Consider the following 17,946-nt stretch of genomic DNA (forward strand, 5'->3'; position numbering starts at 1 on the left):
TTTCTTCCAAGATGTAAAGAAGTCTTAATTCAGATTTGGAAGCGTCACAACGTCCCCGCGAGAGGATCTGCTCGGTGTGAAAACGGAGGCCCCGCAGGAAAATGTTTATAGAAAAGATCTTTAGTCGCTACCAACCGACCGCACTTCGCCAGATCCTTTCATGAAACCGATGCTCTTTGTTCTCGGAGAACGCTCCATCCCTCCAGTGAGTCCACGTTTAAACAGCTGGTGGTTCCATGCATGCGTCTCCTGAGCAGCTGTCACATCAGCTTAACCAGAGTCCAATAAAAGCACCGTTTACTGATCCTCCTCCTGGCCCTGCAGCAGATGCCTCTCAGCTCTAATCTGGCCCACAGAGATTTTTATTGCAGCGGATGAAGAAAATCCAAACACAATTTATATTACTACCTCGAAATGACGCCGACACATGAAAAACCTAGAGCAGTAACCATTGCATGTGAATGAAGGCCGGTTGAAGAGGTTTGAACACAGAACTGGACGGAGGCTTGGATCATGTGTGGGAACAGCTGCTGAACATCTGGATGCTTACCTGGCATGGTCCTCTGGGAGTTTCCGCTGCCGTTGCATATGAAACATCAGATCCCCACCATTCACATATTCGATCACCAGAAATAACCTGAAAATACAGCCAGGACTTTTTTTTAATCACCCACAACGTGGCAAACATTAAGAAGAACCACTTAAAATGGTACGTTTGCTTTACAGTCAGCCATACACACATTCACACACTGAATATTACTGTTGAAACAAAACGCACGCCAAAGAACACCAAAGTAATACCTGTGGTTAGTCAAACTAAAGCTCTGCTCGCGACCTCGGAACAAAGATTTGAGAAGAAATTCTGAGTCTCGTTTAGGTGGGACATACTTCTAGTTTTATTAGGACGGAGATTTGATTCGTTCTATCAATAATTTCTGCCACAACTGCCCCATTGAGGACATTCATGATTCACAAAGTGGCCTGAAATGAAAATGACAGACTAACCCTTGAGTTGGTCTGTTTCGATGCTGAGGAGTCAGTGGACTAACGACATAAAACATTTGGAAAAGAAATGTAATGTAAAGGCAATTTCATTGCTGTAAGCATCGTCAGCAAATGCAGAAAAACCTTCAGTGTCCAACTTATGAATGGAATGAGATCACACAACAGCTGAGAACTGCTAACACAAAGTGTGTTTTCTAATCCAAACAGTGCAGAAAGCAAACAGGAGAGCAGAGCTGATCCAACACGTTGAGGAAGGTCAAAAAGGAAAACCACAACAGAGTGTAAAGTTCTGACTGTTTAATTGTGGATCTTGTATTTGTTTAGAAGGACCTGGCCGGTCCTTCTAAACAAATACAGTCGCTGGGCAGATTGTCATGTGATTTCTGTCTAAATTGTCCTCATCAGATATTGATCCAAATGCAGGAATACTGGACTTCATTATTAAAAGAGCTGAACTTGGATTGCTTAGCTGATTTAACGTTCTGTTAAAGGCAGAAAATATCAAGACATTTGAGGAGTGAATTGATTTTTTTTTTTAATTTAAAAAGTCCTTCTAGTGTTCAGAGAGCACAAAAAAAGTTGTAGCAGAGAAGAGCCAGCCTGTAAATCAGCGCTGTCAGTCTTATCTGGCTCTTACCGACTTTCTGTCTGGAAACAGGAGTGGAGGCCGACTAAGAATGGATTTGTAGACGCCTGCTCAAACACATGCTTCTCTGTCTGCACCCAGTCGATATCCTGCAGAGAAGAGCAAAGACGGAGATGGCAGATAATTACAATCAATCTGCCTGATCGATGGGCTTCCTGATACTCCTGTGATCAGTCGGTTCATGCTCAGGGTGATTCAGACCGTTTGCTTCTCTGAGTCGTCCCAGATAAAAGACTGCACCTTGACGGATGGGCTGGAACAAGGAAACATTAGAAACTTGTCTCACAAACTTATCGACTCTCACAAGTGACAGGCTGACAGTAATCGCTATAGCTCAGGAACGCTGCAGCTCAGGAACGCTGCAGCTCAGGAACGCTGCATGTCAGGAACGCTGCAGCTCAGGAACGCTACAGCTCAGGAACGCTGCAGCTCAGGAACGCTTTAGCTCAGAAACGCTTCAGCTCAGGAACGCTGCAGCTCAGGAACGCTGCAGCTCAGGAACGCTGCAGCTCAGGAACGCTTTAGCTCAGAAACGCTGCAGCTCAGGAACACTGCAACTCAGAAATGCTGCATTTCAGGAACGCTGTAGCTCAGGAACGTTGCAGAAACCTTCAAGAAGGCCAAACTTTTCTATCATGTACATCCTGTTTCATTCATCACAGAACGTTAAAATAAGCCTCTAGTTGATTGAGCATTACAAAGCATTACCTTTGAACCACAATTCAAAGGTAATGCATTAATTTTCATTCATTACCAGTAATTTATTTATTTATTATGACTTTTTCCATTTTATAATTTTAACCATGTCCAAAGGAAATTCCTCTATTTTAAAATGTAAATACTACGTCTGCTTTAGCAGGAGCTGAAATATGGACAGTTTAATTTGAATTTATATCCAAGAAATAAAAAAAAGGAAACTTGTGCTTGGCTGATGTTCTCCTTTGCTGTAACATGTTCTGGAAACAAATCCGATACTGCTGGAATGTGTTTAGTTCCCTTTAAATGGTCCCACACTTGTAAAGAAAATGCATCAGTGTGTTGAGCAGCAGAGTTGACTATGTGGATCTATAATTCCCTCCATCAGGGCCAAACAGCTTATTCTGCTATTGACTCTGGTTTGGAGTCTTTATTGGATTCAATAATATGTAAAAAGTCAAGACATATTGACTATTTAACAGTTTGTTCATTTACCAAAAGAAACAGCCAGAAGGACAATATCCTGCCTTTGATAAAATAAAATAAAACACATATAATACGTTCATTTCCTTTTTGCCTAACTAAAACTTAGAATTTACGCCTTGAGAATATGCACATGTAATTTTTACAAGTTTTTCCCACTATTTCAGTTCATGTTGTTCAGACTGAAGCCTTTCCGGCTCAGGCAGCAGCACTAAGACACGGGTCTCATTTCCTCATACGGGCCAGTTTTAAAGAAAGAATAGATCTGAAGTGAAGCAGAAGGCGTTCTGTGGGTGATGTTGAGAGTTCTGTGATCAAGAATAACGGGGGGATTTCAGCCCATAAAACTGCTGATTTCAGGGTAATTAACTCAGCTTTCCAAAAGTAGATTTATTTTTCAAAAGCATGTTTCACAAGAGAAATAACTGACTAAACTCTATAACCTATGTTTCTGGAAATCTGTCCTCGTTCTGGTCTTTGTGTTGACCGACATGCTTCTATCGTCCTACAGATCAGATCAAAGATGCGCTAAGCCAGGGGTGTTCAAAGTGTGGCCCGGGGGCCATTTGTGGTTCCTGGATTGTTTTTTCTGTGTCCCCCCAGCTGCAGTTCAAGACCTACACTAATTTGTTTAAATAGAAAATGTTAAGACACAAAGTATTCATCATTTTATAACCAAGCTTTCATAGTAATTAGAACCATGTTTATCCACACGTTTTTACTGAAAAGCCAACTCTTTTCATTAACTTATTAAACTTGGCTAAATATAGCAAACATTTTTGAAAGAAGGTAACCCAAATTCTGCTTTCATAACAGGAAAGAAATATGTTCAATCAAATCCAAAATAATTTGAAAACTATTATGAAAGCTCTTTTAATACGCAAACATGCAGAATCCATTTTATATTTTGAATCTATGATAAAAAAACAGACAAAAAAAACTAAAACTAATAATAACTAAAAACAAAATAAAACTGGAGGACTATTTGCTTGATTTTTGCTGTTTTCTTTCTGAGCACTTTTGACGGGATGATTTTGGCTCATGTGACAAAGTTTGGACACCCCTGCTCTCAGCACTCTGCATCAGAGTGAAATTCCCCATTAGACCATAAAAATCAGTAAAAGGACCTTACCTTACAGGCTGTGTGACAGAGTCACAGAGTATTTATGGTGTCAGTCAGCTGTTTCTGATCAGAACTAGAGTGCTCAGCCAGAGGCGAGAGTGTTTGATACTGATTTAAAGTGTCGTTAAATGGATTAAAGTTCACATTTTATGTGTGCTACAATAAACCGTTTCTGCATGTGAAGTTGCTATGCTGTGCTCCGATACGGTTCAGGCCTAATTCACAACAGCACAACACAAACCACATACTGTGCTCATGATTCTGAATTCCTTCTTGTTGGCTTCAAGAATCTGTAATCGCGCAGAACATTGAATAGCAAAGTATTTTATCTTGGTCATTTCAGCTACTTCTGCCGGCTCTCAGCGGAGGCTTCCAGGCTTCTCGGATGCCAGATTAAAAGAGAGTTGAGAAGTATTAAAGTGGAGTGAACAAACTGACCAGAGAATCAGTACCAACAAAAGGATTTTCAAGTGAAAAGGTGAAAAATGTTTTCCTTCGAGTTTTTACTGGTACAAAACCAGTTTGCTACTGAGTCCAGTTCACTTTCATCCTAAAGGATGAAGATGCTGGATGCTGATCTTAAGTGTAACTTAAGGAAGACATTGGGTTGATTTTTTTTTTAATGAGAATTTGTTGAGCAATACTGCCATCTGCTGGATGACCAGTTAAAAATACAGTCAATCTGCAGCAGTAATGGAAACATTCTCACATCTCCCACAAATTTAAATTATACCATTTTGCAGGTGAATTTCTAAGATTTCCCTTTAAATTGTTCTATATTAATATATCCTCCTGACTACCAGTAGTTCATTTTTGTCCTCTGTAAAGGACATTTCTAAACTTGAATATCTCCCACCCCCTGCATTCTACTGAATTAATTCCTTTTGGTATCTGGAGAGGACATTTAGGGCTTTTCAATGATACCACATGTGAAGGGGTGGGACTTTTGTTCATATCTTTTTCTAATACATAAAAATTGCGTTCATCAGTAATAACATATTTTATGGGAAGAGACAAAGTAAGTGCATAAAACCTTTTATTACCGTACAAAGAATGTGGGATTTTAAAAAATGGTGATTGGACAATATTTTTTTTCCTGGTAGTCAGGAGGATATATTGCTAGGAAAAACTCTAAATCCAGCCATTTGCAATTCATGTTCTGTCCAAACAGCGACACTATCCTGTAATCTATTGACGAGGTATTCATCGGTGCTTCTCCACCTGGAACTCTTCCAGTTTTTTTTTTTTTGGACAGCTTTTTCTAGTTTTTCTTTAGTCCAGTACCTGATCATTTTCACATTAATGCCTATTTCTAGTTTTAACATTTAAGTCACCCACGGAAAAGCTCCAAAACTGAAGGAATGACCAAGTGTCATGTCACCACATAAGCATTTAGCAAAGAACCCGTTTTAAATTGGGTCAAGAAGCCTGGACTGCCATATGACATGGTTGCTCCACAGCAAGAAGGTCCTGGGTTCAAATTCTGGGATGAAAGTGTATGTTTGTTCTTTTGTGCATATGAGGGTTTTCTCCAGGGACTCCGACTGCCACTCACAGCCAAAAATGTTAGATTAAATGGTCTCTCTAAATTGCTCTTACTGTCCAGCGTACATGGCTGGTTGTCTGTGTGATTGGCAGCCTTACTAGATAAACGTCTCGGTATAATTTTATTATCCCACCTCTCCATCAATGACTGATGAAGGCAGGCTCCATCCATTGGTTGGTAAGTTTGTCTGATTTCAGAGAGAAATCAGTTTTTTTTTAGTCAAAAAGCATGGGAGCATCAGTGTTAATTTTTCCTCTTTAGATTAGGACGTTTTCTGACCTATGATGTCACCGCATTTGCCTTGGAATTGCTAAACAAGGTCATGACGTCCAGCTAATAAGTTGGGTGAATCTGCATTTTTTATTCCTTGCAGCGATTTTGTAGTCCAAGTTCAGTTATGCTGAAGTTGTAGGGAGACAAGTCAAAATGTTCAGTTCTAGGGTGTATTAACACACACGAGTCCTTACATTGTCCTTAGGCATCAGAGCCTCTTTGAAGTGTCTGGTTAAATACATTTTTTCGCTGGAATGAAAGTTAGTTTTGTGGAGCATTTATGAGGTACACAGCAAAGCAGCAAGCTGTTAACACTAAAATGACAGTAAAGTTTATTTTAGACATTAATTTTGTGTAATGAGGTCCTTGTCATTGGTTTGATAGCATTGAGCCTTCTGCTTCTGTTAGCGCTGTATGCTAGCTTTTAGCTGCCTCTTTGAGCATGTTTTGAATGTAATTATTTGGCTTTATTTTCCACCATTTTTGTCTTGGGAAACACATAACAAAAATGCATTCAGTGATGACCTTGATGCTCACATTAGATAAGTCCTTCAGTATGTTGAGGCTCTGTTTACTTCATTCATATTGTGGTAGCATTAATATTTAAATAGGTATCTGATATGCATGGACACTATTGTTAAGCTACGCTCCTTTTTGAGGGTAATTGGTGCAAATGGTGAGGGTGTAAATACACTAACAACAACATTGCGATGCATTTATTTGAATGCATAGTTCTACAGGTTTGCCGTCTTCATTCTCCTGCTCTGGGTACGGCTCTGGCTCCAACATGTAAGACTGGATGGAAAAGTCCTCCGTTGTTGACATCTTTAATAAACGTTGGAATAAAAGGTTTCCCTGCTGGTAGATAATGATATTGCTGCTATTAAACTATGAAAATGGCCAAACGGGGTGGAGTGGAACGTTGTGCAGCCTGGAGGGGTCATCTTCATTTTGGAGAGAGCTGCCTCACCATTGTGTTTGGAGCCAAACACGGTCAAGACCTGCAAGGCTACGTGCTTCAGATGTGGGAAACCTGAAACAGGAACCAATTGGAGCCAAAAAGTGGAAGGATCGGTCCTGACAAACTACTCCCTTCAGGGCCAAATCTGCTTGGAGGTCAACCAGCTGCATCTGTAGATGCCCAGCATTTACTCACTTGAAGTGCTGTGTGACTTCGTTTGAAAAGCTTCTGACATGAACATGGTGAGCTGAAACTGTCAAAGGTTTACAGTGAATCTCTCAATAAAGTCAAGAGAAGAGGACGCGTCTTGCTGTCCCTAAACCTTGTCCTGCAGTGCAGGGAAGTGAGCTGACATGGCTTCCTTCAACATCAAGTTTCCTCTGAAACTGAACTGCCCCGGCCCTGCAGCCTCAAGTTCAGCTCATCTAGATGTGAAGTAATGTCAACCAAAAGGCCATACTGCTCATCTGTTTCTCATTTTCTAGGAATTGAGAAAACTGTGTTCTGTTATGATTTGTTTTTTAGCTCTGCCAAAAAACATGTTATTTCCCTCCTGATGGACCAGAAGCCTGCCAAAGCCCTGCGTTTGTTAAGCCGTCTCACATTGTTGTGCAGCAGGAGATCATCGGCATTGGCGTCGACTTCTCTGAGGAATTCCCTCACCCTGTGATGCTGCTAGGAAGAGGATGACAGAGGAAAACTGATCATCTTCATTATTGTGTTCATCATCAGCTAAGCATGCTCATCGGACAGAGAGGCACAGGCGACCCACTTTTCTTAAAGAAAAAAAAAAAAGGCAGTTTGAGACCATGTGAGAGAGAGAAAACGCAGTGCATTATCCTGCTGAGCCGAACATCTGAATGCTGCAGATGAAACCGAGGCTCATCAGACTGGGAAGCATCACTTCAGCCTGTTCTAGTCCAGTTCTGGTGAGTCTGTTTGGACTGTAGCTTCAGTTTCTTGTTCTTAGCTGACAGTAGTGGCACCTCGCCCATCGTTGTCTTCTGCTGCTGAAGCCCGTCTGCTTTCAGGTCTGACACGTTGAGTGTTTCCATACAATGTTCTGCACACTCCAACAAGTGGTCATTTCAGCTACTGTTGCTGTTCCAGCATTTTAGTCTTACATCCTGACAAGCAACCCAACTGCACCAAATTAATTAGTAGTAATATGTGTATAATTTGAAGCTGGTGTCGGCAGCAATGTTTAGTAAGGACAAATTTTGTGGACTAAAGATGTAAAGTTAGTTTCCAACAAAATAAGATGCTGGTTCTTTCAACATACATTTAGTGAAGATGAGTGTGGGATTGTTATAATTAGAATTAATCGTTTGTCACTCAACAATGAGATTAAAGTCCGCTCCACCAGTACAAACCATGTAGGAAAAATGTACAATATAAGCATAAATATGATGATGTTTGCATAATTTACAATATTAAATCAGTTCAATTTATACACACATACACATATAACCACCATGCGATTAGTGCGTGAGCTTTCGGGGTGTTCTGCTTTAGGGAAGAAGCTGTTTTTGAGTCTGTTTGTTTTTGTTTTGATGCACCTGTAGCGCCTCCCTGAGGTGCAGCGGGTCAAGTATTGTCATGCCATAATAAAAACTTGGGTAGCAGGAAGATAAAATATTCACCAACACGCTTCTGCTAATCTCACGGCCTCACTCACCTCGTCATCGTGGACCAGCTCCTTCTTCACCACTTTCATGGCAAACACCTGCTCATTCTTCTTTAGCCGGACCAGCAGCACTTTGGCGTAGCTACCTCGCCCAATCACCCGGATCAGCTCAAAGTCACCCAGACCCAGAGTGGTGCCTTGGGACAACTTAATGCCGTCGATACCGTCCACTACAGCCTTGATGTCCTGCAGGGGATTGAGGTCAGAGTCCTGTAAGTCGGAGGATGCAGTACGATGAGTTTTGGTTTTGGATGCTTTAAGCGAAAGAGTGACCAGGCCAATCTCTCACCTCCGTCTCCACGTCTCCCCTTTTATCCACTGCACAATTGTGTGGCAGAAAGGATACTGCGAAGAACGGAAAAAGAGACAGACGGCAACGTAAACATGCAATTTTGTTCTGGGCCAGCAGAGGGAGAAACATAATAACAAACAGAGTTATAGGAAAACATCAAACCAAGAGAAACCATGCAGCTCTTTGCAACAGCAACTCCAAACAGTCGGGTCTGACTGGCCCATCAGAGCCAGTCAGCTGAGCAGGAGGCCTGTGGGCTAAAGCAGTTAGAAAGCCGCTGAGAGTTACATAAGCAGTGATGATGAATGTGAGGTGAAGTGACCAAGGTTTAGTCTTTTTGACAAAGAAATCCTATAGTTGATATTAACAGACTCTTCTATCAGGGGGAATCTGACCCTGACGGTTACATTCTTCCACATGGTTCGTTCTCAGATTAAATACTGTAAATACTGCCTTGAACTTATCATGTTCTAAGTATTATAGATACACAGAGGCTGCAGTGGGAGGAGCAGGTTATGGACTAACTGAGATAACACATGTGAATGTGCATTACATCAGCGGGAGGTTTTTGCACTCTACACATTATAGGCTTAGAGCCAAGAAAGGTTACGATACCCTTAAGATGACATCATTCTCTCAACTTAAATCTGATTAAGAAGTCCTGCTCAAGTGCTTAAATTGTAATTTTTTACCAAATTCGTTTCGACTCATTTAAAGAAGTAGCGCTTCATTTCCTTGAGTAAAGCTTTTGGCTGCTCTACCCACCTGAGATCATTTCCCAGAGCTCAAAGTGAGATGATTCAGATACTTATTTTGGCAGAAAGTGCACTTGGGGATGTTTGCAAAACCATGCTGTGTTTTGCTAACCTTTCAAAAGCATCGCAGAAAAAATATATATGTTGATATTCACATGGCAGTCTTTTAAAACTACCTCCGCCTAATTTATTCATTCATATTTAACATTAATTTCATTTTGGGAATTTTTCACCTTATTAATACCATGTGGTCACTTAATTTCACAGTTTAGAATTAAGTAATCATTGAGCTAATTGAAAAAAAAAGATCTAATTTCTGTAAAATGTATTACACATTAAGCATGAGAAATCATCAAGTCCTGAGACGGGTCACTGATCGGCTGCAAAAAGCAGCACCATCTGGTGGGTGAACATAATAATCAGAAATATCAGAAATAATTAGTCCCAACACAAATAAAATAATTAATTATGTTAACTTAAGATCCAATATGGCCTGAGATGTTTTGTCCTGCGGAACAATTGTGTTGGTTTTGGTGTAGCTTAGCAACTTTGAGCTGATTTGAGAAACTAATGAGACTTTTTCACAAAAATGTAAACAAGTGTAAGTGTAACATGAGCTACCATCATTCATCACATTTCAAACTAAATGTTCACCAGACTGGTTCAGGGTTAAAACCTTTTAAACAGGGCGAAGCAGCAACACAAACATGCTGGGGATAACTTCTCTTTAACGAAGGAATGTCTTACTCCCGTCCGTGTCCTCCGTGTCGTCCGGTGGGACGTCCACCTCCTCTCTCTTGGCGTCTGCAGGGGGTTCCTGTGATGGCATGACTGGATCCTGAAAAAAGAATTTCAAAACTTCATCTAAGTATCCACTGACGTGATCCCCCAGATATCCAGCTACATGTCCCTGGATGTTTTTGCACTCTTGGTGAAGAGTGTGCTGAATCACATCAGCAAGGACCGTGGAAGAAAACTGCATTTGTAGAGTTGCTTCCAAACAAGCAGCCAAAGGAAAGAGAATGTGGGACTCCCTCAGAAAGTGGCATTCAGCTTTCTGGGGCCACAGAGTCACTAATCTGCCTCCGATGATGACACGCTGGTCAATATTCAAACGGCGGACACTGAGCTCGCTGTCAGAGCTAGCACTATCGACCACATTGACTTTCTAATCTGGACTTCTGTCTTCAGATTGCTGAGCTTGGAATCTGCTCTGCTCTGTGGTCAACTCGACTGGTCACGTGAAGCACAGCGCTGTGCTGTAGTGTTGACCAACTTCACAGAGGATGGAGCAGGAAGCGGAGCTGCAGAGTGACCGCTTAAGAGACTGCAGAACACGTTCTGTGCTTACTGACAGCCAAACAGTGACTGAAGCTCAGTCACTGTTTGGTTGAGACCCATTAGACAGCATTAATAATATGTTAAGAAGTTTAGTAGGCGGTAAAAGAAGTTTTAAGTGGGGTTAGATTAGAAAACATCTCACAGAGCAAAGTTCAGTGTGTCTTCTAAGAAAGATAGAAACCAAAGCATTGACCAGCTAATCAGTCAAGACGACCGAGTTTCACATGTAAAGAAGTAAACACAGGGGTATTTTTTTTTTATTTTTTGGCCAGACAAATAAGGAGCACTGCAATGACTGGCTATTGGCTCAAATAAAGAAGAAAAGCTTCAGCTCCACCTCGGATACCGAGAGGTTCAAAGACTGTCGGTTAGCCAGGGGCCAAAAATAATCAGGCTCATTCTCTAGCTGTGTTGCGACAGCCTGTGTGTACTGATGAGCCAACAGGAATGTAGCTCAGGGTGGCGTGTGGATCCATACATCAGTCACACACAAAATAAATTCAAATAGAAGTCAAACATGCCAAGTTGCTCTCCTTCTCCAAAGTCACGACCCGATTCCTCCCCGTTACTTCCCATCCACGTTAAACAGCACAACAAAACAACATTTTATGCTTTGCTCATCTAAAATAGGACATACTGGAACAGTTTTGATGCTTATACCACTTTTATGGGGGGGATTTTTCTGTCATAATCCAAGAGTGAGTACACATTTTCAGTTTGAAAGCAGGATTTTGTCTTTTTTTTTTCTCAAAACTTGTAATTCTTGTACTCAAAACTCCTCCTCGCGCTTAGACATAGTCTCTGCTCAGACTCTCTGCTTCCTTACGAAACATTTTCTGCTTGCTTCTGGAACAAAAATGCACCGTCGCCTGGCAACCTCTCAGCCAATTGAAAGTGTTGTACCTGCTAGAACAGTTTCTTAACCCTGGTCCTCACCGCCCCCCTGTTCTGCATGTTTTAGGTATTTCCCTTCTGCCACACATCTGAATTGTATCTCTGCGTGATCAACAGGCGTCTGCAGTACTTGACGGTCATGCAATCATTTGAATCAGCTGTTCTGGAATAGAGGCACATCTAAAACATGCAGAGCAGGGGAGCGGTGAGGACCAGGGTTGAGAAACACTGTGCTGAAAGGAGTGCCTATGTGGCTACTATCGATTGTAGCAACCTGCGCCACCCACTGGATGTAGGGAGAAACAATGGCCACAGCTTTCTGCTGCATGTTACACATCCACTAGCAGTGTGCTGATCGATTGCTAACAGCTTTCTGATATTAGGAAAGAGTTTGTTCATCCAACCAACTCCCTACATGCAGTGGGTGGCGCAGGTTGCTACAGTCGATAGTAGCCACACAGGTAGAAGCTCCAAACCTATTTCATTTGGAGCAGTGTCCTCTGTTAAAAGAATTTATGTATAAGGAAGACTATACATCCCCAGATTTAGGGATGGACCAACTTTTTCCCAGTAGAAGAACATTTGTACACAGAAAACAAGACCAAGGGAAGGGATTAATAAGTAAACAACAATTGAGAAGGACTAAAATGATTGTGTTTCCTTTTGGGCAAAGTTTATTCTTGAAGATTTCATTCTTCATGTAGGTTTCACGCTGAGTCTTCCTTTACGGGAATGTCAACAGGTGAATGATCTTTGTAAAAAGACCTGAGGTTCGCTTTGTTCTGTGAGGAAGGGTTTTTATTTTGTCAAAATGTCTTCTGATTGGTCTATATTAACATCTCTTTCACATTGCTTTACAAAACTACCTTGATGCAAAAACTTTAAGGCTCATGTACGTGCTGTCCCATGGACTACCTCGTTTAAACTTACAGCTAATCCTAGAGAAAATGTCATGAGTGAAACGTCTTGGAAAGCCAAATCGTATGCATCAAAGAGCTCTGTGACCAGAATCGATGCAGGTTCCCCATTCAACTCGTTGCCTTAAGATGAAACACGCAGTGCTTTAACATGTTGGACTCCATGGTGTTTTCCCACTCAGGGAACATGTCCTCACACTTTCTAACTGCTTGTAACTTGATTTCAGACCGGCGTGTTCCGTCGAGCCCAAATGCAGAAGAATAACTCACCATAAGCCTTTGGCAGGTCAGAGGGAGGAGTCTGTGACAGCGCTTATGGACCAACAGTTTGCAGCTGATACACTTGTAGCCCTGCCCGCCCAGCCCCCATATCCTTTCGCTACAGTGGCCACAGTAGGCTTTCTGGAAGACACAGACACACACACACAAGACCACAGACCAAACACACACACACATATTAGTTTCTCAATAACTGTTGAATTTATTCATCAAACACAGGCAATAATATTAAGAAACAACAATAAATGTGAAATCAGGCTTTTAAGGATCTATTTGCAAAATAATTTATCAAATTAATTTTGTGTTCTTCCATTGTAGATTGTTGACGGGTTCGGTTCACAACAAAAATACACTTTATTTACAAAGTAAACTGGTCTGGTTGAATTATTGCCACAATCTGCCAGGTTCATCCAGTAACCAGATTCAGATTCTCATACACCTGCACACTAATTACAGTCATCTTAGTTCAATTCAGAAGAGTGGAATTTAGCAACCAAGTCCTTTAATATTTGCATGCTGTTCATGTTTTAGAAACATAAAACATTTCAATCCTGTACAGTGATGTGTGCATTTACACCATGACCAAGTAACAGTCCACATAATTGTTACAAGGTGCACATATCCCAGTACATTTTGTAATAGGTGTATCAGTAGCTAATCAACACTGGCTGAAGCGTCTGAAGTCTAAATTTAAAATATCAACTTTGCAAAAACATATATTTTAACATGTTTACGGGTAAGCTTATATTCAGTTTGGCTTAAACTATAACTCATGTGTTTAGAGCATCTTAGGCTGTATTTGTTTGGTGTAGAAGCTGTTGTAGATTCAATGATGCAGAAATTCACCACTAAATGGGAATAAAAGTGTTCAGATGTTGTAGCCGTCTGTCTCTTCATTAGGACAGCTTTTGGGATCCGACTTGCTGAATATCTGTCTTTTGCTCTCAACTGGAGGTCAGAGGTTAAACTGCAGATTGTGTCTCAGAGTAGGAAAGGTTATATAAAATTAGAGAAAAGCTTCTCTTCCTTATCCTCCCTATCCTTTTATCTGGTTTGCAGTAGGATCATAGAGTTCAGAATCACTTATTCTTACACATCTACTTCAAGGCTGCCTCTCAGTTACATCACAAGCGCTCCGATGAGTTTGCCCATTCCTACCGTTTCTGTTGCTGGCCACCTTGGCTTGTGTTTATTTACGCTACATTAGTACCGAAGGATGTTCGCTTCGACGTGTTCATGACTCATCAAACCACAACTCCTCAGAAAGGAAGCGGACACTTGAAATGCGCCGCACGGATCTGGCTGTACCAGTACCATTCATAGACCGAGGCTGTAAAGAACAAAGAGCCTCAGTCGCTGCTCTGTTTCAGTGAAACTTCAAGGGGCAACATTCACTCATACAGAGCCAACCCTGAACAGATGCTAAGCGTACATTTATAAAATATTCATAAAGTTTTCTACTTTCCTTCTCTGCAACACACAGGAATGCCCTGTGGAGTAAAAAGAGCCTCCTTTAAACTTTGGCCTGATCAATACAATAAAAGAAACATGTTGGAAAGTCTGGTCTGTTTTCCGTAACACCCACATCTATCAGAAAACATGATAGTCATTTTACAGCGTTTAGAGGCTTCAGTCAGAGTCTGCAAAGACTCTATTGGCTCAAACGCAGAAGAAAAGCTTCAGCTCCTCCTTGAAGCTTCTCTTCTCTTCCTCGTACTTAAACTCAGTGGTTGAGTTTTACGAGAAGTAAGGCAGAAAATCTCCAAATTCCCATCAATTAAACACACCAGACCTGATTGAAAACAGGTTGTTGCTTGAGGTAACAACAACAAGGCATGTGGGACATTTTCTACATGAGAAAATAAAAATGAGGCTCTACTAATAGTATAAACTCAGGATAAATAGCTGACAAAATTCAAACATTTTTTAAAGAAATTCAGCAACCTAGTTAAGTACAGTATTCTGAAATATAGCCACACGTCAACAGGCAGAGCTTCCACAGTAGCTTGTGTAATTGTTTTGAATGGAATACAATCTGACAGCAGTTTAAGTTGTTCATCAGTGCAGATGATCACCACTCTGCAGCCACGTTGGATTGTCAGCTCTGATGGGACTTTGGAGATTTTCTGCCTTACATCCCGTAAAACTCAACCACTGAGTTTAAATACGAGGAAGAGAAGAGAAGCTTCAAGGAGGAGCTGAAGCTTTTCTTCTGCGTTTGAGCCAATAGAGTCTTTGCAGCGCTCCTCAATTGTCTTGTCAAAAATAACCCAGTTTTTTACTTCTTTACATGTGAAACTCTTCTCTTCCTTGTATTTAAACTCGGTGTGTATTTGGTCTCGACTCCGGGAGTCTTGACATGTGCCAGATCAGAAACGTCACCACTTCTACACCGGGTGTGTAGTTAAACCCCTCCAGACCAACAACGTGTGTGTAATCTACCTCTGTAGGTCCAGTCTGGTACTGGCCAAATTCTGGAGCAGGGCCTAGCAATCTTTACAGTACTTGGCATTTGGTCAAGAACAGCTCTGTGCATGGTGCTTTCAGGACTTAAAGCTTTACCATCCCTACAAGTCTTTATTGCTGTGAACGTCCCCTGGAGACTGTGCTGCAGTCCAAACTCCAGCTAACGTACAGCTGTCCTCTTATTTAAGACAACACCATAGCAGATCATAGAAGTGCCCAGAAATAATCACGGTTCTGCTATCCAGCTTGATGTCATGGTGCCAGTTTGACCTAAACTTTAAAGAGACGATGTTAGTAGTGAAAACAGCCCAAGACGCAACTAAATGAGAAACAACATCCTTCTGCAGCAGAACTAAGACACTCTGCTTGTGAAATCCTCCACTAACCAACAGTAAATGTCTGTTGGTTAGTGGTTAAGTTTAAAAAAAATAAATAAATCACATTAAAGCAGAAAACAGTCTGAAGTGAAACTCTCCTGACCCGTCTTATAACACCTGGGTCGAGTTGAGTTTTTGGCAAGAGAAAATAAATCCTGGTAAAAAGTCAGTGAATCATTCAGAAACTAAGACGACACGATCAGGACGCATTGGAAACACTTTGATCATGTTTCGTTAACAGGTGCTGGAAAAGAATATTTTCCCTCTGTAGAAGTCAATCTTTTCAGTCCTCACATGTTTTGGCCGTTGTGTTTTGTTTGTATGAGGGAATTTTTCACAGTGGATCAGCTTTAAGAGGTGGGAGACTAAATTCTGCCAACCTCATGATGTTTTTGGGACGCTTTCTACGTAAACAGCACCAACGGGGACAGATAGAGAGAGATGGGAAGGTGGAAAAAGTGCTGAAAGATGAGGGTGTTGGGTCTAACAGAAAAAAAAGAAGGAAGGAGTGAGAGAAGAAGGGGGTGGAGGTTGGAGGGAGTCTGACCTACTTATGTTTGTCTTATTTATATGCCGAGGACAGCAGAGGGAACCAAGCAGGGGCTGCAGGCTGACTGGGATAGATCAACCACGCTAAAAATCCACTCGGTAATTTCTACGGAAAAATAATAATTTAAGAAGAGAGAAAAGCTTCTTATTTTCATTCTAGACCAAGCTCAGCTCAGCTCAGCTCACAACGACACATCAGAGAGAGGCGCTGGCGCTGGCTCTCATTACCTCTAAAGCTAATCAGGAAAACTGTTGTTCCCAGACAGGAACGAGACAGTTTGGGCAGAAGAAGCTCTATATCCAGCCGCTGTGTTATTAAACAGGTTAGCATATTAAAGTTGATCCTGAAATGTTATAAAAGCAACATGAAGACAAATGGTAAGCTAATATCAATGAGATAAAACATGGCAAGGACTTGGAGGGGGAAAAAAAACAACACTATTTTCTAACACGTGGAGATCAATATGGACAAATCAGACTTTAATTATTTTAATGTTCATTTATGATGGCATTTTAAGGAAGGCAAAAGACATGACTCTGAAGTGTGTGAGTTCAGTACTTTGACAGTTTATAGTGAAGACATGTAAAGAGAAAATGACTTGGACAAGATCAATGTTAGCCTCAGGATGAGAGGGAAATCGAAAGGAAATCTTTTGAAACACCGGAAACAAAAGAAAACGTTTTACAGCCGGGTAGTGGAAGTACAACAGCTGAGTGCGTGTGTGTGTGTGTGTGTGTGTGTGGATGTTTTTCTGGGTTTGGCTCTCTTATTTCTCTTAATGCTGCAACACACAAAGACATTTTGGACAACTTCATGTTCCCGCCCGGGAAACAGTGGGAACAAACTGTGCATCAGTACCCAAAGCAAAGTCCATAAGGACCTGGATGAGTGTCAAAGAACCTGAGTGATTTGTACAGAATCAGACTCACTACTACTGACATAATCTTGGAACAGATCTTGGGCTGAAGGCACCAAAACAAGACTCCACAGTCCTGCGTTACCACAGGTCACATTTGGACTAGTTTTACCCCAAAATCTGTGGAGCAGCTGAATAATAGAGTCTAGGTTGTCCTTAGAGCTTTTGGAAATGTTAACAGTTTTCTTAGACTGACAGAAAGCAGGAATATTAACAAACTAGATATATGTGACGCACCACAAGAATACGAGAAAGAAGCCATCAGAGCTGAAAATGAGAAAAAAGATTAAAAGAAACCCACCAATTTCTGAGAAGATTGTGATTTTTTTTTCTAGTGAGGATGTGCTGAAATCGCCCTATGCTTAAAATAGCAGCCTCAGCGGTTTTAAAGTGGTAAACTCTGTACTTGAATTCAGATTGTTTACTGAGTAAGTCAAATTGTTTCAGGGGATGTGGCAGAAACTCACAGACGATTAACATGCTGGCCTTCATTGGCTACTCACATACTTTTGTTATTGGTTCTGGCCAACAAGATGAGAGTCTGAAAGAAACACATGGCTGCTTAACATTGCCATCACATCACCTTGATGCTTGCAGGTTATGGGCCGATGGAAAAAAAGACTGCAGCCCAGGTCTATCTAAGGGTTCGGGCCGAAAGGAGAAATCTCCATGTTGAAATTTGCTGCATGTTGAGCGGCAAATTTTCTCCAGAGTTCAACCCGCTGATGGATTCTTTAAC

General features: G+C 41.3%; 1 protein-coding gene across 6 annotated transcripts in view; it reads right to left on the minus strand.

The window, feature by feature from the left end:
• The window catches only part of prkcz (protein kinase C, zeta), a 98,712-nt gene that overhangs the window by 33,861 nt on the left and 46,905 nt on the right, over positions 1–17,946 (minus strand). For 3 of the 6 annotated variants that reach the window (XM_007570074.2, XM_007570076.2, XM_016680719.1), the window contains 6 exons: positions 12,890–13,021; positions 10,215–10,305; positions 8,710–8,765; positions 8,412–8,630; positions 1,643–1,740; positions 551–637 (listed from right to left, as the gene is read on the minus strand). In XM_007570074.2, coding sequence (XP_007570136.1) covers positions 551–637; positions 1,643–1,740; positions 8,412–8,630; positions 8,710–8,765; positions 10,215–10,305; positions 12,890–13,021 — 683 coding nt within the window. The remainder of the gene's footprint in view (positions 1–550; positions 638–1,642; positions 1,741–8,411; positions 8,631–8,709; positions 8,766–10,214; positions 10,306–12,889; positions 13,022–17,946) is intronic. The other 3 variants (XM_007570075.2, XM_016680720.1, XM_016680718.1) reach the window with 2 other exon arrangements.

Source organism: Poecilia formosa, unplaced genomic scaffold (genome assembly GCF_000485575.1).
Source record: "Poecilia formosa unplaced genomic scaffold, Poecilia_formosa-5.1.2 Scaffold255, whole genome shotgun sequence".
Lineage (NCBI taxonomy): Eukaryota > Metazoa > Chordata > Actinopteri > Cyprinodontiformes > Poeciliidae > Poecilia > Poecilia formosa.